We start from the raw sequence: 23,055 nt of genomic DNA on the forward strand, positions 1-23,055 counted from the left end.
TTGCTTGCAGAAACAGAAATAAATGATCTTCAGAACAGCTTCACAGGGGTATTAAATTTACAGGGAGAACAATCCCATCAATCAGCTAAGATAAAACTTGAGCTATTGCAATGGAAAACTAACAAAGTATTTATGTGTTGTAAAGGTGATTAACATCTGAAAAAGTCTCAAAAATCTGCTGAAGAAAGTTAGTTTGAAATCACTTTAAAATAGTTATATTTCACAACTACACTTCACTTTTAAGCTGAAATAAAAGTTGTAAACAAAGATAGGAAATAAAAAAAAAACACACTGCAAGCATATTTAGATTTCTAGGGACAGTTTTAAGAAAAATCTATAAAAGGAAGAATTAATGATTGAGGAAATGCAATTCCCACTGTAAAGTCAGGAAACAGATTATGTTGTTCTCAATCTGAATGAAGAGATTATGTTCACTGTTTCAAGGGATGGCTACATGACTGTGAGGTCTCATATGGGAAAATGATTTCCCAATTTCTATTTCATAAACATATTAGTCTATCTTACTGAACAACAAACAAAATAATCTTATTAAAACCAAGGCAGAATTTTTGCTAGGAATTGTCCATTCCATCCTGTTAAGTATTTGCACATTTTGCTAGTTTAATAGCATCTATACATTTTCTCACGGCTATATTAGTTCTAACAGACCCCCACATAAGTCAGGATGGATACTTGCAAATACTGAAATACACAGCTTCTCTTTCAGACCACAAAGTGCCAAAAAGCTCTTGAACTCAGTAAGACTCTTTGTTCTCTCCTCTTCCCCTCTAAGGAAGGGTGTTTCTTTGTTGCAGCAGCTACTCACAAAACTTAAGAGATGTTTGTCAGTTCTAACATATATGAGTTGCAGCAACTGCAGCTCAACCGAAACTTTGGGTAAAGATACAATTTATGTTCTTTTCTTTATAGCACCCACTACCCTTTGGATTGTTGGAAAAGGCTGCAACAGCCAAATCTTTTCTGTCAGTCTTGCTTATCAGCTCTTGCTTCTTCAAAAGCAAGAGGGAAAGACCTCTTTGCAAGAGGCAAAAACCCAGGTCATGTTAAAATTCACAACCTAAAATATTTAGATTAAACTAACAAAATGTTTAACTACCTTTGCCATGAAGGAGGGAAGCCGCCGGAGCTGAACTAGGAAAAGACAGGACAAGTAGCCTGGGCAGTATCACACTGCTGTAGCTGTTTGCTTCAGCATATGGGAAGAACATCTGCAAGCAGTCCGACATCCTAGAAAATATATCCTGACTTTACAAAAAACTTCTTTTCTGTAACTCCAAATATTACATACTGATTGATGATCACTAAGCCTATCAGCAGTCTCATGGGGATGTGAACAAAAGGATGATGCCACAGCACACAGCAATCTTCCTCAAATGTTCTGCTACCAGAGACAGAAATGCTTTTTTGATGTTGAGGGAAAGAAAAAAAAGTCAAAACTTCACATGAAATAATTTTCATACTTAGTTCATTATCCTTTATAACTCTTTGCACTATTAAATATTTTAAAGAAAGATTAATGGGAATCGGGGATGATTATCTCTAGGTTAAGGAGTTTATACTTAACCTTGTCAATGACTGGACGGTCACTACTGTTTTAATGTGGAAGGTGACAATGGTGTCCTGACACAAATTAGTGGTGCTGGCTTTGACATCTTGTACTGAGGAGCTGAACATCCAGATTTTTGCTATCACCTCTCATGCAAAGCATGCTCCTCTAGCCTCTGCCCTCCTCTATGCTGCAAAATTATTCTTTAGAGACTCCTCCTCTGCCTGCAAAGCAGTTCAAGTCTCTGAAGTGCTGCCCATTAGTAACTGCTGTCCACCACTTCAATTTTTATTGCTGAAGCAGATATAGAAGAACACAGTATTCTGAGAATATTAACAACTGGCGTGTTTCTGCGCCTCTTATTCTAAAATGCTCTGTAAGACTATGTTAGTTCTGAGCCAGTGGTTGGTCAATTTGGACACCAATGTGTCAAGTGTACACTTAGCAAAAGAAATTTTTCATTTCAACCAAGTGTTGTATCCACTTGTGGTGTGTTTGAATTTCCTGCTCCTCTTAAATGTTTGTGCCATCTGGAGTTCTTCCATTAGTCTTGATAATTTCCAATTAGGGTAAACTAAGCCTCAACACTACTATGGATCTCCAGGATAACCCACTTGATCTTTCTCTGGGCTATCAAAGACCTCCAATGTTACTGTGAATTAACTTAGAATATTTCAGCTGGAAGGAATAATCTAATCCAACTTCAGGGCTGACCAAAATTTAAAGCATCTTATTAATAGCATGAACTGCCTTCCAACTATTGACACTTCAGTGTTAATTCCCACAGTTCACCCCTCAATAACCCCCTATCAAGGACACTGACAAGCAGCTCCCCAGATTTTAACCACAGTAAAAATTAAATAACCTAGTAGACAAGTAATTATCTTTACTAAAGACATTGTCTGCCTTATGTTCAGTTCTTTTTAAGATACTTCAGATGGCTTTCAGAAGACCCAAAATAATGTTTCACTAGTCTTCCCAGGAGTTCATTTCTTGCAGTTGATGAAGTACATTTATCAACTTCTTATTCTCCTACTGAGATCCTTTAGTACTTTAACTAATTTGAAGATTCTTCACAATCCATTAGTGACTCCAGCCAAGTTGATCTATTTGTCTTATCACCAGCAACAACTCTTTCAACAAACTTCTATGTATCACCCAGCATTGGTTAAAAAATATCAGGTATCTTCTGGTATGAAAGTGGATATAAGGTTTTTCCATATTCTCTATTAACTTGAAATCACCAGTTAAAGGCATCAGGCTCATGGGACTTACTTGACAGAAGACTATTCCTGTGGAATCCTCTGAATCCTTTCTCCTCAGGGAAATCCCCAGAGCACTGCCTTGGAGAGACTTACCATAGTGTTTTCTCCACCTGGGTGGACAGAAAGGACTCCTTCATGGACTCTTGCTTAACACTGATCCATCCCAGTTCCTTTCCCCATGTGTCCCAACTTCCCCTGTTTTTCCTTTCTCTGTTTCCTCACTGGTTGTGGTACCTCTGGTGGCCAGCCCAGTCTTCCCTGTAAGCCAATGCCCTTTGCCCTGCCCTTTGTACCACCCCTATGCCCTCCCCTACTTAACTTTGCACACAGCACCCGGTCTTGTCTTTGTCCCTGATCCCTTTGGTGTGGTGGGTGCAATAAACCTTCACTGGAATACATCATACAAAGATCTTTGCTGAACTGTCTGTGTGCATGGACTTGAAATGGCTGTTCTCGTGGCCTTACTCAGAGCGGCTGCTGAAGGAGACGCTTCCAAGAAGGCTGTAGCATTTCCACCATGCTGCAACATACCCTTGGAAAACTGGATGGAGCACAATGCTGGGAGAAGTTCTTGGGGTCTTGGTGGAGAGCTGGGGCTGTTCAGCCTAGGGAAGAGAAGGCTCTGAGGACACTTTAATGCACCTTCCAGTACCCAGAGGGGTTACAGGAAAGCTGGACCAAGGCATAGAGGGACAGGGCAAGGGTAAATGGCTTTAAACTGGCAGAGGGCAGGTTTATAGTAGGTATTAGGAAGAAATTCTTTACCATGAGGATGGTGAGACTGCTGGCATCAGTTGCCCAGAGAAGCTGTGGCTGTCCTATCACTGGGAGTGTGCAAGGCCAGGCTGGATGGGGCTTTAAGCAACCTGATCTAGGGGAAGGTGTTCCTGCCCATGGTGGTGTAGGGCGGGGTGGAACTGGATAATCTTTAAGGTCCCTGCCAACCCAAACCATTCAGTGATTATTTGAACATCAGAAATTACAAGATGTTTATCTACTATATTTGCTTCTATTAATTTTCTTTCAATTCTTCTTTGAATGCACAATAAAATTCTATTTTTAATATATTAACCTACACAGTCTGTGTAATAGACACAGAACATAATTCCAGCTAAACTCCATCCACTGTTTGCATAAATACAGACTTTAGAAAAACCATTTCCTTGGTACATCTAACTTTATAGTTTTCAAAAACAAAACCCCCAAAAACAACAATCTCCCTCCAGAAAACACCTTCAACAAAACAGCAACCTCCATCTTAACTAAATCCCAAAGAACACTGGAACACAGAACTCAAATCAAAGAATTGAAATGGAGAAATCCCCTGATCTGCCCTTGATTTCTGCTGGCTTATATTGCTACTGAAGAATGAAAGCAAATGAGTCAAAAAACTGCACATAAGTAAGGTGATGATTACAGTAAATTAAAAACTACTATTCCCACGTGGATAATGCACAGCAAAGAGAAGCTTCCCCTTCACCAAATCTTCATAATCCACTGAAGCACTTCAAAAAATTAAGAGTAGTTCCTCTGCATCCCCCATTCAGGTTACCAGAAAACACATATAAGATTCATGACATTCACCTGCAAGAGGAATCCAGAAGTATTTTGATGGACCTGACTGAACTAAACAAAGCTGCTGATAAAGGCATGGCTCTGATCACTAGGGATGGAAAGCAGGTGGCAGAAGGGAGATGTAACTGTTATACAGCACTTATCTGTGAATAATTTTACCAACACAACATGTCAACATTGAGAAATGCTAGTGAAAAGCAGCATCATTAACTGTGCAACTTCCACTAGCAAGGAAAACATCATTTTCATTCTCAGGAAGTGTATCTAAATGGACAAATAAAATATTGTTGAATTTTAGATTTACAAAACTACTTTATAGCTTCTGCACAAGTAATAAAGAATGTGATATAGCATGAAGCATGATGTCAGGTAAAAGGTTTTCTATTTTCCTATGTAGGTCAATATAAGAGGAAGGAAGTAGTAAAAGGCAAAGCCAGAAACAAAATGCCAAAAGAAATTAAAGAATGAGAAACAACAGGTAAAGAAGAAGATGAAGATACAACAGACAACATCCCTGCTTGTAACGTCAGCAAATTTTGTGTATTTACATTTGGTCCTATACATACTACAATTTTGAGTACAGTCCCTATGTCCTTGGGTTTGGGAAGGTGCAGAAAGTTCCCTGCAGACCTGAACTGTGGCACTCTACCAGAATCCTGGGGGAGAAAGTAATTCCTACCTTCAAACCAAAACAAAAGTTTTTAAAATAAACTTGGGAAGCTTTATCAAACATTTGAGGGCAAAAGGCTTAAAACTGGATTTTGTTTTTCTTCTAGGTTACCATTTGCAAAAGTAGAGTTACATTTTAATCTACACTCAATTCTACTTCTCTTTCACCTGAATAAAACATTCTCATCTCTATGTGTAACAACTAAGACTCATTCCTAAATGCATATTACTTCACATAAAGCTTACCAGGAGAGAGTGCCTTTTCAAACTGCATAAATTCAAATATCATATTCTGATAAAAAACAGGCACTCCGAAAAATGATATGTTTATGTAAGTTTAAAAAATGGCTCCAACTGAACATTTCAAAATTATTTTATGCAGTTTCACAAATAACTGCTTTAACAAAATTATTGGCAAGTTTTAGGTTTTATTATTACAGCATTGAAAAATCAGCTTAATTCACACATACTGTTCCTAAAGATGTGGATCTGACACAAAACACAGCAACTGTTTCAATGAAAAACAAATCTATGACCTACTGTATGACCTATATGAACACCATCTCTTGTGGGCCAGCAGTGTTTGCCAGACACACAGCTGCCCTCCAGCCTGCTGCTGGAAGAAATTCCAACTGTGGCACAGAGAACATCCACTGAGGAGTACCTGGATATTGGAAGCACCTGACACCACAGTGACAGGGATAGTGTGAGGAGTGTTTCCACCTGAACTGGGCACTGATGTTACTGCAGCTACTGCTACAGGTGGGGCAACCCCTACTCCAACCCCACTCACTGGCTTCCACACCAGCATTCAAATGCTTCATTCCTCTGATCTCCAGCCAGGACACCTCATCCATGCCTAGGAGGACACAAGAAATGCTCACGCCACAAAAAAAAGCTAAAAAAAAACCCAAAAAACTTTTGATAACAAAAAAGGCTCTCCTACATATCTTTAAATATATAGCTCTTATAATTAGTATTGAAAGAAAAAAAAAAAAAAAAAGAAGTCCAAGCAATACAAGAACAATATTTATTGGGAAATATGTTTACTGATTTAAACTTTAAATCTTAAATGCCATTGCCAAAGTAGGACTCTAAAAGAAAAAAAAGCACTACCGGTTTTTACAAAACAATATATTAAAATTGTAGAGCTCCATATATTATAAATTCTTGCCCACGTACTTCCTTGCTAAAAAAATCAAAATACAATTTTCAATCACAAAGGCAGCAGTTTCTTTTACATTATTACTCAGCATGATGTGTAAAACCACTAATTCTGTTATACTGCCATGTCTGATTCTATAATTAGTAGACTATGTATCAAAGTAGCACAGAAAACTAACTTTTCTATGGGAACTACATCTCACTCTTATACCCCAGCCTCAATTGTTCTTTCAAATGTGTTAAGCTACACAAAATTGTAACATAGTACTTGACATTAAACGTCTCTAACTCACACAACAGTACATGTGGGGGTCTTCACAAAACAAAGATTTCAGACTCAGATTAAAAGTAAATTCATCAGCTCACTTTGAAACATTTAAGACTTGGCTTAAAACAATTATAAGTGACAACAGCAAAACACTCTGGTATTGACAAAATCCTCTCAGGAAAAAACACGTGTCCCTGCCTGAACACTCACACTTAATGATCTTCACACATTCCTAATCTACCATAACTGATGTATTATCAGCCTTTTATTATCTGAATGGATATAAATAAAACACAAAATACCACCTACAATCTAAAATAAGTACTTCTTAATGGAGAAAAAAATACTCAAGTCCAAGAAATGTCTTATTTTTCATGCTAAAGGAAAGTGGCAAATCCAATTAAAATCTAACATATGTGGATAGATATTTAATCAGACTACAACACTTAGATCTCAAATATAGACAAAATAAACCAGTCCATTAATCCCTCTACACAGTTCTACCTTATTCACCGAGTCTTACAAACTATCAAATGTTGCATCTTTAAGGAAAAATATAATATATAGACAATTATATGGTAGGAGTATTTTTTTTAAATCTTGAACAGTCTTGGTTTTGAGTAATGCAAGATCTAAAGCTACTTTACCTTATCAGTACTGTTACAGTAGATATTTGCTTATTGTCAAAATACTGTAGTAACATGAGTTCTGCAACTTCTTCAGACTACCTGATTAACTCATCACTGTACCATGCCAGAACTAAAATTTAAGCAATATATATCACAGAGGAGACAAATAGAAGATACTTAAAATATATGAGTCAAGGTAGACTCCTTATTTTTAGATAAACTACACAAACTCATTTCCAGTAAGTCTAGCTTTGTATTTAATCAATACACACGTGAAGAGTTACAGAACTTAATGCAGCTTTTAAAAACTCACTTCCTTTGTGAAGAGATTTATCATCTAATTCTACATTAAACTTTGTATCAACCATGCAAAATGTCTATATGACTAGTTCAATCCATCATCCAAAATTCTTCCTAAAAAAACATGGATGAAATCTAACAGCAAAGTTATGAACACATAGATCTGACATGACTCCACTTACTTCCACTAGGAATTACATACTGAAAGCATTATATGGAAAGATGGACAACCAGACCTATTACCTCTGATACTTCTGCCAACACCTCAATAAAGCAAGAGGTAATCTACCCTGGAGTTGTATGGAAAATTAAATTTAAAATAATCACAACTACAAAACGTAGACCAGATTACGTAGTCCAAGGTACACAAATATGTGGTGTCAGAAAATAAGCCTGCCTAGAAAGGCTGCAGATGTGCTTTTAGCATAGCCTGCAGAGGACAGTAGATCATATCAGCACTCAAGTTTAGTGTAAATAAATGCATATACAGAGAACTGGCAAAAAAGTCAAATGTGGCTTATTACTGAGGTGGTTTTGCTATGGAGTTAGGCATTTCCTTCTGAACTCCTAAGATGGTTGTCATAACCTCTTCTGATGCATTTCTTCTACGTACCTACAACTACTCTTAAATAACCATGTTTAGAAAAACTATCTGCTAAGCAATAATGAAATATAATCTTTAGAGATAAGTAGCCTTTATTTGTAAGCTAAACATTTCACATACCAGCTCTTGCCTACTATTCTAAAAGCCACAGCAGGTACTCTGAGTGAGATCCAAACTAAATCTTGCTGTAAAGTTTCAGCATGCAACCATTGTATGAATTTTATATAACTTGTTTGAAATGACACCGAAGCAGCTAGAACTGAATCCTTTACGTGTTTTGATGTAATTTAAAATGGTTTTCCACTACATGACTGTGAAGTGCCTCCAACTTCATTACTAGCAACACTACACAATTGGTAATATTTGTTACAGGAGGTTTTAAAGGAAAGATTTCTTTCCTCATTGCCAAGACAAAGGCCTAGGCATTGGCTTACATGGAATAAGCAAGACAAGAGTTATGTTATGGGTGGGGAAATTGCAATTAAATGGGGCAAACATTTTCACTTAAATTACTTGAAGATAAAGAAGATTGATAACTCTCATACACATCTACATTTTTGATACACACAATGAGAAGCATTTATACATTATGTCTACTGTCTTATGCGTTTCCTCTGTAGAGTTTCTAACAAACTTTGTAAAAAGAAAATCCAATGTATTAATGCTCATTTTACAGGAGATTCTCAACATAGAATTTAACATCCAAGAGAATTTAGGTTTCCTTTTAGTGCAATAGACAGTTAATTTTCATATAATTCCACATTCAGAAAAATAAGCAGGAAGACATACAAGTAGGAATTCAAAACTTCTATTGGCTTACTTGCCTCTGTGTAAAAAACTTAGATTAACAATTCTGGAATTTTGGAAACCACTGTAAAAAGAAAGATTAAATTATCAAGGAGAATGCTTCTACACATGCTGACTATTCAATACACACTCAAGTATCACTAAATGAAGGAGAGGGGGCAATATCTAAAAGTGAACTAGAAAGTGCTGCTTAAAAATCAAATCTAGTTCACAGTTTCAGCAAGCTGACGTTCTGTAACACACCTGCAACATCTGGCCCACCGAGAACATTGCAGAGAAACACCCAAGGAAAACAACTACATAAAGCCTTCAGTGTACTCCACAATCCACTGTAAGATTTAATATACACTGTCATAACAAGAGGCATCTTCTTATAAAAAGACATGCAAGCCCAGCTCTTTCAGCCAACTGCTTGCACTATTAGCTCAATCACGATACCAGATACAATTACAATTGCCTCAGCGCTGTGCCAACATGCCTCAAATAGAAGATTTATTACTACAGTGATACTACGAGGGGAAAAAAATCAAACCATTGTTATTAATGCAGAAAACAGAGTATTCAAATAACATGGACTTTCCTTTGTACAACATCCACATAATATACTGCAGAATGTGCATTATCAAGCAGTTTCTCACATGCATTTGCCTACTAACCATTCTGCTGGGCCAAATTCCAAATTTTCAACTCTGAACACTTCAGAAACTGTCAGGTGATCTGGTGTCATTTCCACCCATATAACCCAAACGACACCACCACTAAATTAGCATTTCCCTTTTAATGCGAGTTTCCTTCTCCCACTTCCCTAGCATATTTATACTCGCGTTGACACAGTTGTTGAGCAAAGCAGGCAGCATTTCCCTCAGCTTCTCAATAAAACTGCGACTGTTGTTAACATCTGGTTTTAAACCTAGACGTGACTAAATATAACACAAAACTACGCTTTATGTGTAAAAATGGTAACATGGCATAGTTTATATTTTGAATGCATTCATATCCCACATACCTGAAGAGCTACACCATTAGCTTACTGAAACTATGAAGGCCTGATCTCTCAGTGGAGATGCAACAAAGAGAAAGTAAAATAAACCTCAAAGTATTTTGTTAACTGTAGCATATGTAGGGAATATTAGGCGAATTAAGAGTTTTACTGATTCACATTGCTCATACACATCTAATTGCTCAGAAAAAAAGCATCCCGAAATCAGGTGATAAGAGGCTCTTTATCACATCTCAAACATGCTGCACATTTTGGTATTAAGCCATCTTGCTACAAACTGTAAGCCAGAAGAATATAAACCGTCCCAAAAATATTTTCTCTCAAAGAAATAAGGATCTGACCTTAGGAAATACACGAGAAAACAATGCCGAAACAAAACCCGAAAATCTTTGCACAATAACTGCCACGGAGATTAACCCCAAACTGTTCTCTGTAGGCACGATCCACTCAGGACAGGAGGCATTTCCCTCAACTTTTTGTTTTTGTGGTCTGCACAGGCAGATTTGAAGTGGAATCAAACCCTACCGCTTCATTGTGTGCCACCAGCTTACCAAAGGCATTTGGCCTTCTCGCTGCACTCTCAGGAAGCGGTTATTATCTTTAAGAGCACTAAAAAAACAACACAAGTTTTTCGCACGTTCGAACAAAGCCCGTGTGATCCCAGCCACGCAGTGGCCCGTGGGGTCCGAGCGCCGCCCCTGTCTCCGCTCCCCCCGAGCCCGAGTCCATTGCAGCCCCGGGGCTGCGTCCGCCCCCGCCTGCCCCGGGCCCCGGCGCTGCCCCGGGCAGCAGCGCGGCCCCGCACGCCCCGCCGGGCCGGGCTCGGCTCCCCGACCGCACAATGCCGCCCCTCCCTCCCTCCCTCCCTCCTCGCTCCCCCGGCGCCGCCGCCCCTCACGGCGCTCGCTGCGTCCCCACCTCGGCGCCGCTCCCGGGCGGACACAAAGGCGGCGAGGCCGCCGCGCAGGCCGCGCGCCGCCCGGTGACCTGCCACAACATGGCCCCCTCCCTCCTCCTCCTCCTCCTCCTCCTCCTCCTCCTCCTCCTCCTCCTCCTCCTCCTTCCCTCCCTCTCCCCTCCCTCGGCGCGCAGCCGAACCCGCAGACAAAAGGGGGCTGGAGGAAGGGGGCCCGCCCGCCCGCTCCGCCCGCCCGCGGCCTTCCCAGCGCGGCGCCGGCCCCCCGGGGCTACTCACGGGCTGGCTGGCGGCGACGGAGCCGGAGCGGCCGCTGGGACACGCCTGCCCGCCCACCGGCCCCTTCCTCCTCCTCCTGCCGCTCCCGCTGGGCGCCGCTCCTTCCTGCCTCCCCTCCCGCCCGCTCGGGGCTCACAACAACATCGCGCGGAGGGACAGGGACAGCGAGAGCGCGGCTGAACCTCCCCGGCCGCTCCCCCCGGCCGCCGCCGCCGCTCGGCCCCGCCGCCCCTGCCCGCCCCGGCCCCGCCGCGCCTGCGCGCCCCGGCCCGGCCCGCGGGGAGGCGGAGGGAGGAGGCGGCGGCCCCCGGCCCCTTCCGCCGCGCATGCGCCGCCCGCCGCCCCTCAGCGGGCACGGCGGAGGGGTGTCCCCGTCCCCATCCCCGTCCCTGTCCCCGTCCCCGTCCCTGTCCCCATCCCCGTCCCTGTCCCCGTCCCTGTCCCTGTCCCCATCCCAGTCCCCGTCCCCATCCCCGTCCCTGTCCCCGTCCCTGTCCTGCTCGCCGGCAGCGTCAGTAGCGCTGGCCTGGTGTGCTTGTGCTCTCCTGCATTTACTGCCGCCAGCTCTGGGCTCCTAGTGCCAGAACGACAGGGAACTATTGGAGGGGGTCCAGTGGAGGCCACAACGATGATGTGCGGTCAGGAGCATGTCCCGTATGAGAGGACTTTGTGGAAGCTGGGCCTGTTCAGTCAAGAGAAAACCGAGAGCGGATCTCATTAATACATATAAGTATGTCAAAGGCAGGTGCCAAGAGGATCACAGAATCATAGAATTTGCTGAGTTTGAAGGCACCCATCAGGATCAAGAAGTCCACCTCCTGGCCCCGCACGGGACAGACATCCCGAGTCACACCATGTGCCTTAAAATGTTGTCCAAGTGCTTCTTGAACTCTCTTAGGCTTGGTGCTGTGACCACTGTCCTGGGGAGCCTGTTGCAGTGTCCAGCCAACCTCTCTCTGGGTGAAACCTTTCCCTGATACGTAAGCTAAACATCCCCTGACTCATCTTCAAGCCACTCCCTTGGTTCCTGTCACTGGTCACCAGAGAGGAGAGATTGCTGCTTGCCCCTCCACTTCCCCCATGAGGATGCTGAAGACTGAAATGAGGTCTCCTCTCAGTTTCCTCCAGCCTGGAGCACCTGGCTGGTGCCAGACTTTTAAGGGGTGCCCAGTGACAAGAGCAGTGGCAATGAACTAAAATACAAGAAGTTCCACCTGAACATGGAGAAGAACTTTAAATTGACATGGCAGAGCACTGGAAAAGGCTCCCCAGGGATGCCATGGAATCTTCATCTCCATTCAAAACCCACCTGGACAAATTCTTGTGAACCTGCCTTGGCAGGGGCTGGACTAAATGATCTCCAGAGGTCCCTTCCAACCCTAACAATTCTGTGATCCTGTGATTTTAGGCTTTTCAGGAAGCGTGGCAGTGGGAAGTGGCACCCACCTGGGGGCCTGGGAGACAAAGGGAAGGCGAGGCCTGTTTGAGGGGTCCCCAGTGGTCCCTGGTAACACCCCACGCCACCCATGTACGTTTGCATGTGTGTGTTACACCAAATGAAAATGCATCTCGGCAGTTACTAATTTATTAGTTAACTGCTGTGCTAATAGTTACTGTGTGGTGATTTTAGGCAAAGAGCCAATTATGCCCTTCCCATGAGAGAGTTAAAGATGGGATCACTGGTACAGCAGGGAGGTGCTGTTGGTAAATACAGTTCTGGTGCAGGTAGGCATTGCCAGCACTGCGTGTTGATAACCTCAACATGAGCATAAATTCTGCATATTTAGCAGCCCCTAAAAATTAGAGGGATCTCTGCATGTCAATGACATTTTAAAACACAAGAAAATCCCCTATTTTGCCTTTTTAGCCATTCTTTAAGAGCCTGGTTAGAGAATGCTCCAGTGCAGGAAACAGTGGCAGGTGCCATCCACAGCTCAACCCTTCAGCCAAGCCTGGCTCTGGGCCCTGTGGGCAGTGCACATTGGTGCTGCTGACCCCTCGATGTGCTGGCAGGGAGGAGGCCAGCCCTGCCTGTGGCAGTGACTCCAGGCGAGCTGGGCTGCAGGAATAGCACCTGTACTGGTGCTACTGCTGGCACAGCACTTGTGTGGATGAGATGTCTGTGACTACCAACTGTGTTCTTAAAAATAGAGATGTCTCAAAGGAGAAAATCCTCACTGTTTTCAGTATTTATAGACATGGTTAAGAACATAAAAGTTCCCAGCTCCTGATAAAGATAGAAACATTTCTGCAAGAAATGAAAATGACTTCTTGAGTCTAATACTAGTCAGCTAAATACTCAGATGTCTGCAGCCTGCTGCCACTCACGTGGCTAATCTCTGTGATCCCCAGTGTCCCATCCCACTGCCACCTGGGGCTGTCTCCAGGGAGGCTGCAGGGCTGAAAAGCCAATTCCTGTGCTTACTGAGGAGGGAAGGCCTCTAAGTCACAGCCTCCAAGCCAGCCCTTCCCTTCATGCAGACCAGCTGGGACTGAAGGAAACCCTGTTATGCTCTTGGCATCCTGAACACTTACAGCAGCTGGTCTACATTATACCAGCTCTCCAGCTCTTACCCTTCTGGGGACTCTGTTTGTCCTCAATAATTATAATCAGTGTTTGTATAAAGCATCAAATCTTCACAAAGAACTCAACATGCATTTGATAAGCATGAGCTTGAATGATTTTGACATCAATGTGTTTCTCAGTGTGCTTTTTCTCAGAAAAACCCAAACTGATCATGAAACAGAAAAATGTTTAAGTGCAATCAGTTTGGGATTTGATCTGATAAATACAATTATTTGATTATTTTCTAAAGTTTTTTTTTTTTAAAGAATAAAACAATTCCACCACCACACATCTCACAATTTAATAATGGCACTAAAGTTTTTGACTATGCTAAAATAGTTCAAGAAATTACTTTCTCTCTGACCTTTGTTCTGAGTGGAAACTTTAAAAATACTTAATGCTTTAGATAGTTTTACTTGATATCAGTCCATTACAAAATGTTTTTCCTAGGTATTCCTCTTGCTAATGATATGCTAACAGCTGTCTGTGCTCTGTGTACACTGCAGACATTTCAGATAAACTCCTCTAACACAGTAATGCTTTGTTTTTCTGTGAATAAGTATCCTCAATGTCCCAGCAGCAGTTTTGACAAACAGTGCTGTTGGATCTATCAGGGTAGCAAATACTTAACCTGTATTAATTAAAACAAAGGTATTCTGCCATGAAAATGAAACAACTAGATGTGGTAGACACTTTCAAACCATCTCCACAAAAAAAGGTCCCTGCTAAATCTTGCACTCTTTTAAAACAAGGTGTGTGACATCCTTCACTCCCAGTACGGGGGACCACCCAAATTTGATTCCTTTGCTCAAGACTTACAGGCATGACTTCTTTGGAAAGAGTCCCCAGATCAGCAGCCTACTTTGGCTGCCCTCTGCTGCAGCTGGTCTGTTCTGCAGGGAAGAAGTCAATATCTTTATCTCAGATCTTCTGCTTAATGGCCTTGCTGTCAGAGAAGCATAGAGTTGTTTAAGTTGGAAGGCATTTAATGGCCCTCTAGTTCAAACCCCACATCTAACTATCCCCTCTCTAATCCCCAGTCTGGCTGTCATTCTGCATCTTAAGAGGGGCAGTCAGGGATGTGTGAACCTCTGAGTTCTCTGAAAAAACAGTCGCAGTTAACTACCTACACCTTTGCTGAGGGACAGCCTTGCAGCTCGGGAGCCATTGGAGCTGTCTGTCCCAGTGCCAGAGCAGGGCCTTGGAATGGTGCTTTATATCCTTAGCATGTCCCTTGTGAGCTACACCTTGGTAAAATATGATGATCTGGATGTTTCATGCATTTGCAGGAGCAGATCCCATCCTGAAATTAACTTTCCCACATCACCACTGCATACCAAATCTAGGCACCCGATGCATTGGGTTCTGCATCCCATTTTGTCAAGAGACTTTAATTAATAAAATCAATGAGTCTGAAATGCTACAGTCCCTAGACATGCTGCTAGATGTATTGCTGTAGGAATTTGTTTGTATTTCATGTTTTACCATAACACATAGGAGGGTTTACTGCAGTAAAAACTCTGCCCCAGTGAGCCAAGCCTCCCTCTTGGCTAATCTGTCCCCAGAGCCTCAGAGAAACAGGCTTAGGAGCTGCAGACTCTTTTTACAGAAGGACTTTCCCATCCATGCATCGTTTTGCCTCACCATTGCTTCACAAGCACAGCCTTTCCCTGCCACAGCCATTCATGTGCTAAGTCAGAGCTGATCTTCTGTTCTATTGCTTTTGACCACTAACCTGTTCAGTCTCTGCAGCTTCTCCTTGTACTGATACTGTTGTCTGAATTCCCTCAATCTTTCGCAGCCTGTCTCAACCCTCTCTTCTGATATGGAAACATTTGACCCACATTATGCAACTGCATCCATTGTCTAATTTTAATGTTTAAAGCTACATGTTTTAAGCTTTTAATCCCATGTGTGGGAAGAACTCTTCTGAGTTACTTATCCTTCAAATTTCCCATTTAACACAAAAACTGGTACAAAAAGGCGTTACCCTAGTATTATTCCCATAAACCCATCTGACAACAGCCAGCCTCTAAGTATGCTGAAAAGGCCAATCTGCTCTATTCCTCAGAATTGTGGTATTATTTCCATTTGTTTTTCCCTGTCTGTATGTGCACCTGTAAAGTTCTTCAAGGAAGGACACATAATCTGGGTTTTTTATGGACTAGATAGCAACTGGCATAACATAATGAGTTAGTGCACATTAATTTATCACCTACAGAAAATTCACAATTGTATTATGGTAAATTCTGTCACTAATGCCATTTTTGAATGACTAATTACTATACTACTGTTCCAAAATGCTGGCTTGCCATTCAGTTGCACACATGGTCATTGCTCCTGTAGACTTTGTTAGCAAGATAATAATTGTACAAGAACAAGATGTTTAAAAGAAATGCACGAGAGGAGATGTCAATGAGTGGCGTGCAGCACAGATCATCATGAACTTGTCCCAAGAAAGAAATGTCTCTCCTGGAAATGCTTTGCTAAGTAAATCTATGCTATAATGGTGGAGGAGATTTGTTTCTCTTGCAGGATGGCTTTGGTCCCCGAGTCATTCATCCCCTCATAATTGGCTAAGGTCTGAAGAAACTTCATGACCATACCTCAGAGTCACAGCCACCAGCGACTGTCATTAATGGCATCACCTCATGTACATAAATGAATGTGAATAGCTGTGGAGAGCAAAGCCAGAAGTAATGCCAGCTGGTTTTTATATTCACATTCACATTCACTTCATTCACAACAGAGTGGCATCAATGCTTATCTTTAAAAAAAGAGCCTGCGTGTCTCAATAGAAGTATATTTTTGTTTCTGGTGGAGAATTAAGTTCCAGGAACTCTCCATGATAGAGGCAGGCCATGGCTCTTAGAATTGAAGATTGAATATGATAGTCAGTACAGAAACCTCAGAGTTGGGCATCAAATTAATTGTCACTCATTAAATATATTAAGCAGTAATGAGTAAACATTCTAATTTCTAAAAGGGGGAGAAAAGTTAAAGAAATATTCGAGGCAATGGAAGCAAGCACAAGAACTCTGAATAATAGGGAGCGGTTTTTTTTGCACACTTAGGATGACATAATTCAGCCATATCAGAACAAGGAAGAGTGGGAAGAATGCTTTGGTTTATTTTCTCTCCTAGGGAAATACATTATAAGAACCCTAAGAACATATCCAGAAGTTTTGATTTTTTTGCATGAAGTTTCGCCAACTTGCATGAACTAGAACTCTGTATTTTCAAAAAGAGAAGCTGTAGTGCAAAGGATAAACTAGAAGATCTGCAACAGTACTTTGACTTACATAATTTCATGTCTTAGGTTCATCAACACCCTTCTACCTCTTGCCATATCAAATACTGATCCTCCCAATTGCCAAATGTTCTTCTGACAGGGCTCTGAACTAGCAGCCTTGACACCAAGTGGATTTTGCTTAGGGTAACATTTGGACAGCTACAGTCATCTCTGCTCCTCTGGTGTAATCACTAGGCTATATTTTTTTTTCTTGTATTTTAACTGCACCTGAAGCTCACAAGAGTTTCCTGTTCTTACACAGTGTCAAGGGGGCCCAACCACAAGCAACAAGATGACTGGACACATCATTTAAATACCAAAATGGAGCACAGATTATTAGCTTCAGACCTCTGTTCTGACTCATCATTAGAGCATGAAGACATACCCACTGGCCCTCATTTCCACCCAGAGAACCCAAACCTCCTTCTGTGCCAAACATGCCTTCAGAGCAGCAGGGCACAGCATACTGAGCATAGAATGCCAGACACAGACTGAGGAAGGGAAATTCCGCCTTGCTTCCTGAGCATAAACAAAGCGGTTGAGCACTATAATACTGAAAATTAGGTGCCAATGTTATGCACATATTATAAAAATAATAACAGTGTTTTCATAACTCTGTGGGCTTACCTTTAATTATATCTGCAGGTTTTACAGACTTCTAAAGTACTTCTCGTTTCTCATGCATCCTTCTTCCTAGGTAGTTAGTCAAATACAGAACAAAATAACCAATTCATTGAGCTGAAACAATGTGTTTTAAACCATTACAAAATTCAAGTTCATTTTGTGAGTCAGCTCTCCCTCTCTTGTAGTACAGGACCCTTGTCTTCAGCTAATCTATTATCATGGCCCAACAGCTGTTTTAGCATCCACACCCCCAGTGCTGGGGTGGGGACCCAAGGGTGAGCCGGCATCCGAAGCAAGAAATGGAAAAGGCAGGGTGAGAGGGAGGAGAATTGCTTTGTTTTCCTGTGGGACCTGCTGGGGGAGAAACCCACCACCCAGCCAGCTATACCTTTGCTGTCTCTGTGACACCAGGAATGAAAAGCTTTGCAAGTGGGAAGCACAGATTAGCTGTTCAAATTGGAATAATCAATTCCCATTTCCCTGGCACAGGAAAAGTAGGCACGAGACCACACCCTGCAGCTTGCTTTGCCTACTGGCTCGAGCTGGCTCCAGATGGAAATCCAGTTTGTCTGGAAAACTTCTTCCCTTGTAATACATCCTGTTAGTGGATTGCAAATCAGGAAGTTTTTACGTGTAAATAAGAGGTGCCTTTCCACTCATTTTGGCTAAGGACTAAGAATTAGAGGGCATCATCTGTAGATGCATCCAATTTTCATTATTTTCATTCAAGAGAACAACATCATCTGTAGATGCATCCAATTTTCATTCAAGAGAACAAAACTACTTAAGAGTGATTCCTGTACATCCATGTTACATCATGCTGACTGCATCATTGACAAGGGTGATTAAGGAGCTATGATCCCTAGACCAGGAAGAGTCCTCCAAACCTTTTAGCACAGTTCTTTTCTTCATACGATCTCAAGTGAAAATTTACCAAGTGGAATGGAAACCTGGTTCCCATCTCCCACACATACATACTTCCCCTGGAAGGCCAAGAAAAGATGCTTAATCAATTTCATCCTTCCTTTTACTTATATCTATTTTTAGCTTTAACCAAAGCATACAGATGGGAGGAATTAGTCTCAACACATCACTATCTTCCCAAGATCATTAGTTTTTCTGCTGGTAAAAATGCACAAGATGAAGCATTAGTTGGAAAATACATGTTTGTTGCAACTTCATAAAGCAGAGATTTTAAAGACTGTCATAACTTACTTGACTTTTCCAGGAAAACATTAGTTTTTCCTTTATATTTGATAGAGTCTAAGTGATGTTATACTTAAACAGCATTAAAATTACCCCCTTGTCCTAGCTCTTTGAGAAGCCTTTGATCCTGGCTGAGCTTATCCCAGGAGATCAATGTCACAGAGCTGGAAGCTTGGATAGCCAGAGCCATTCACACAGCTTGTAGCCACTCCACAAAGAAAGTGTTTTGGGCATGTAGGGACAAACCCTGCCTTCGTGCTGGCCCTGACTGTGAGCTGAAGCACATCCCACCCCTGCGTGGGGGGAGGGCAGTGGGAAGGTGATCTGCCTCACACTCACACGTGTTGACAGCAGCAGTGGCAGGCAGGGATAAGGCACCCAGCCCCACCCTGCACTCCCGACTGTGGCCCAGGGAAAGCAAACAGGTTGGAGGCAGCTCACAAGACTTTTACCAGCTGCTGCAAGCGATCGTGCCCTGTTTTCCTTCCTGGCTGTTGTTCTCCATGTGCTTTTGCTAGTACCCTAGTAGTAGGGCAGGTCGTCTGCTGTGCCACACCACCAAAACTTCCCTCACTTTTGTGATTAAGAAGAAGAAAAGAGGCAGGTGGGCAAACAGCCCTTCTTCAGTCCTCAGGGTTATTGGGAAGATGTGGCAGCAATGGGACAGGCTGGAGAAGGGACCTGACTTCTGTGTGGCCTAAATGGCACTTCTGGTCCAGGGTTCCATTCAAAAATAGGGATCCGTTTTTGTGAAGTTTTTCAGGAATTCAGTTTAGTTCCTGCAGTTACTATGTTCCCCTTTCACCTGAGGAAAACTGGAATTATTTGGGTCGATGTTATTGTGATGTTTCTGACAGGAATTGTACAGAGAAAACTATTTTATTATAGAATGCTACCTAACAGAATGAATATAGATTTACAGGTTAAGATGTAAGCATGTACTGTAAAAGTTTATCTTAAAAATAATAAAACTATCTTGTGTTAGTGAAGGTATTACTGTGTATCTACTCAGAAATGTAGGAATGCATTTCAGTGATTAAATAGAATTTTGGCATGTTTTAGTTCTATTTTTAATCTTGTTTGCTAGACAGTTTTCATAAAAATGTTAATTTGTATTCTGGTAATGATAGCATTCATTTGATAATGACTTTGTATAGGACAAGATAATCTAATCTTGAATTAAATTTCATAAATAAATGAAACTTAATTCCAATATTTAAAAGGAGTTCTTAAGAGTACAGACTAATGCAAATAAACTATTAAGTCTAGATTGCTAGGAAAAGAAAACAGGACAGACTGTGTGTATATACATACACACACACACATACACACACACACACACACACACACACACACACACACACACACACACACATGTACACACACATATTGTATACATATATAGCTATAAACCCAGGAAATACAGAATGAAGGAAGAAATTAGTATAATTTCCCTCAGTTGCTGAAAGAAAAAGTACCAATAGCACTTGATAGATTAACTCAACTTGGGCAAGGAGCAGTGGGATCAGTACTTTTCCCAAGTTGTAATTATTTATTTTCAGCTGTGGTTCTCATTTCATCAGTGTTTCATCTTACTCCACAAGTATCTTCTAGAGCATCTAGTATCATAAAATCATAGAATCAATAAGGTCAATAAGGTTGGACCTCCAAGACCATCAAGTCCAACCTTTGACCAAATACCACCATGCCAACTAAACCCTAGCACTAAGTGCTACAAACGGTAGTTTCTTAGTCACCACCAGGGATGGTGAATCCACCACTTCCCTCTGCAGCCCATTCCAATGCTTAACCACCTTTTCAAAAAAAGGGTGAAAAAATTCTTCATTATATCCAACATGGACTTTCTTTGGTGCAGCTTGTGGCCATTTAAGATTCATTCTGAACCCCCCAACTTCAGATCCTCTACTGTAGCATGACAGGGAAGGGCAGTTACACTAAATATAAACAAGCTCAGTTTTAGTGATGATTCTTGTTGTGAACCCTAGGGCTGTCCTGCAACCTCAGAAATGTCGTTTCTACCCCACCATCCTACTCACAGTAGCCCAAGCTGTGTTTTTGTTTTGCTAGCTGCAGCTTACATTGGCATTTTAAAAATCCCAGCCAGAGCTCTGCTGTACAAGGAACCCTATTTTTTATGCCATGTGTGCTGTTGCTTTGGGGCTAACCACACACTGCTGGCCCCTGGGCACATCATGAAAGAAGCTGATGGGTCCAGGCCATCTCCAGTGGGGTGGAAGGCCAAAGCTGCACTCTTTCAAGGCTCAGATGTGAGAAGAGCCAGGATGCACTGGGGATGTAGAGCATTAGAGTCAAACACATGGAGTACACATTCCCCAGGCGGATACCTCTCAATGAGTCCTCTTTCCTTTGTTTTCACACAGGACATCTGGGGTGTGTTGTGTCTCTGCCCCAGTTTTTCTTATGGGCTTGAGATGTATTTCAGAGCTCCACTTCCCTGGTCTTTATTTCCTCTCTGTTTTCAGTCAGGCATCTCTACTTATATGGCAAGCACAAGCATCAAGATCTGCCTGCAACTGCAGTTCAAATTTTGCATTTTGGAGGTGAGAGTATTTAAACTGAATTTGTGGGTTTCTATATTCTTAAATAGAGAAGACTATCAAACCCACATCCTGGGTGAATTCTCTAACCTTTAGTACCTCTCCTCCAACTTAATGTTTGTTGCTTGGTGAGTTTTTTAATTAAAAAAAAATCTTGATCTCTGCACAAATTTATAAGTATAGTATTTGTGTCTACCTCCAAAGAAAGATATGGGCAGTGGTTTTGGCCAATCAACCCTGAGATTACAGGTTATTTTTAATCCCATCTAGAGATTTGTAACTCTTTTCCAAGTGTGGTACAAGGAAGCCAAGCCTGTAACTGTGTTCCAAATATTACTCCTGGGACCTAAAATTAAATATTGCAAAATATTTGTCCATGTTTTGCCTAGTTTTTAGCACTGAAATTAACCTTTACTTTAAATTGGTTTTCTCTAGTCCTTCTGAGATGAAAAAAACCATGAAGACACTGAGGAGACTGTTCATTCACAGCTCGAATATAGTCTATTTATGCTATCTTGATGTTGAAGGAGTAATACTTACAGTAGGCTTTCTTTTCAGCCAGGAATGAAAAATATCAAACAAAAAAGTGATTGAGCCACGTCGCATTATTGCTCGGGACCAGCAGATGGCAACCACCCATTGCAGTGTCAAAGGTAAGTGAGAATTGTTCAGGTAGGGGATGTATTAGGAGACAGGTCGAGCAGCAGAGCTCTGCTACTCCACACGAGGAGAAGGCAGAACTTGTATTTTTTACTCCTACTTATACCTCTCCCTTTGGGAAGGGAACAGTGAGTTGCCCTTTTCCATACTCAGTTTTGACAAATTATAATTGTCACAATTCATTTGACTAAACTATCTGCTGCTGCTCCTATCTGAGGCTGCTCCTTAATGCTAATATCAGTTAAAAAAAGAACAAGACAATGGGGAAAAAAAAAAATCCAAAGCAATCAGACTACCTTAACTTCCACAGGAATAGCCTCAAGTTCTTCTTATTATTATATAGATTCCTTATTACTTTAGGTGGAAGCTGTTAGAACTGAGTAGCAATGAATCTGGGATCGGAAAGAGACTTCCCTCTAGGAATTGACTGGGGCTATTGACATGCCAGTTAATTAATTCTCGTTATATGAGGGGCTTTACAGATTTTTTTTTTTTTTTGACATAATAAAGTTTGAAGACATTCTAATTTTTTTCCTACAACATTATATTAAAAGCTATTCATTTCTAGGAGCAACTACACTAAAGGTTTGAAAAAATCCCCTCCAAGAACTTTGCATTTACATTTCAGAACAGAAGTTCCTTCATTAAAACAGGAGAAGAGTTAAAGAAATATATATATAGCTTTACTAGAAGGATAGTTATCTACCTGTAGTCATATGAAATTTTCCTTTAGCGTTGATTTAATCATATTTTGTGCCTTTGTTTCAATAATTATTGGTATACATAATACATGTATTGATGTACACAGGACTATCAGTAGTGCAGGAAAAAACCCAGACCTTTGAACCCCTGAAGGATTCCAGCATTGCCTTACAGTGTCATTTGCAATTTAAAGAAGAATACACTACAAATAGCTAAACCAGACAAGAAGAGCACTGTCACTTAGTGAAAGCAAACCAAAATACTCTGCATTACTGGGATGCCTCCCTCCAAGTTCTCAACCACTTTGCAAACCATTAACTTGAAATGTGTTCATTTGCACCCTTGCAGTACAAGGTTTATTCTCAGAACTCACACCTTTGCTG

The 23,055-nt window shown here is 41.5% G+C and overlaps 1 protein-coding gene across 8 annotated transcripts in view; it reads right to left on the reverse strand.

The window, feature by feature from the left end:
* PUM2 (pumilio RNA binding family member 2) overlaps nt 1-11,267 on the reverse strand; it is a 67,614-nt gene extending 56,347 nt beyond the window's left edge. For 6 of the 8 annotated variants that reach the window (XM_021525342.3, XM_021525340.3, XM_021525346.3 and 3 more), the window contains exon 1: nt 10,767-10,858. In XM_021525342.3, the coding sequence (XP_021381017.2) occupies nt 10,767-10,847 (81 nt within the window). In that variant the 5' untranslated portion in view covers nt 10,848-10,858. Of the gene's footprint in view, nt 1-1,117; nt 3,320-10,766; nt 10,859-11,043 lie in introns of those variants that run through there. The other 2 variants (XM_021525344.2, XM_021525343.3) reach the window with 2 other exon arrangements.
* Between the last annotated feature and the right edge of the window lie 11,788 nt (nt 11,268-23,055).

Source organism: Lonchura striata, chromosome 3 (genome assembly GCF_046129695.1).
Source record: "Lonchura striata isolate bLonStr1 chromosome 3, bLonStr1.mat, whole genome shotgun sequence".
Taxonomy (NCBI): Eukaryota; Metazoa; Chordata; class Aves; order Passeriformes; family Estrildidae; genus Lonchura; species Lonchura striata.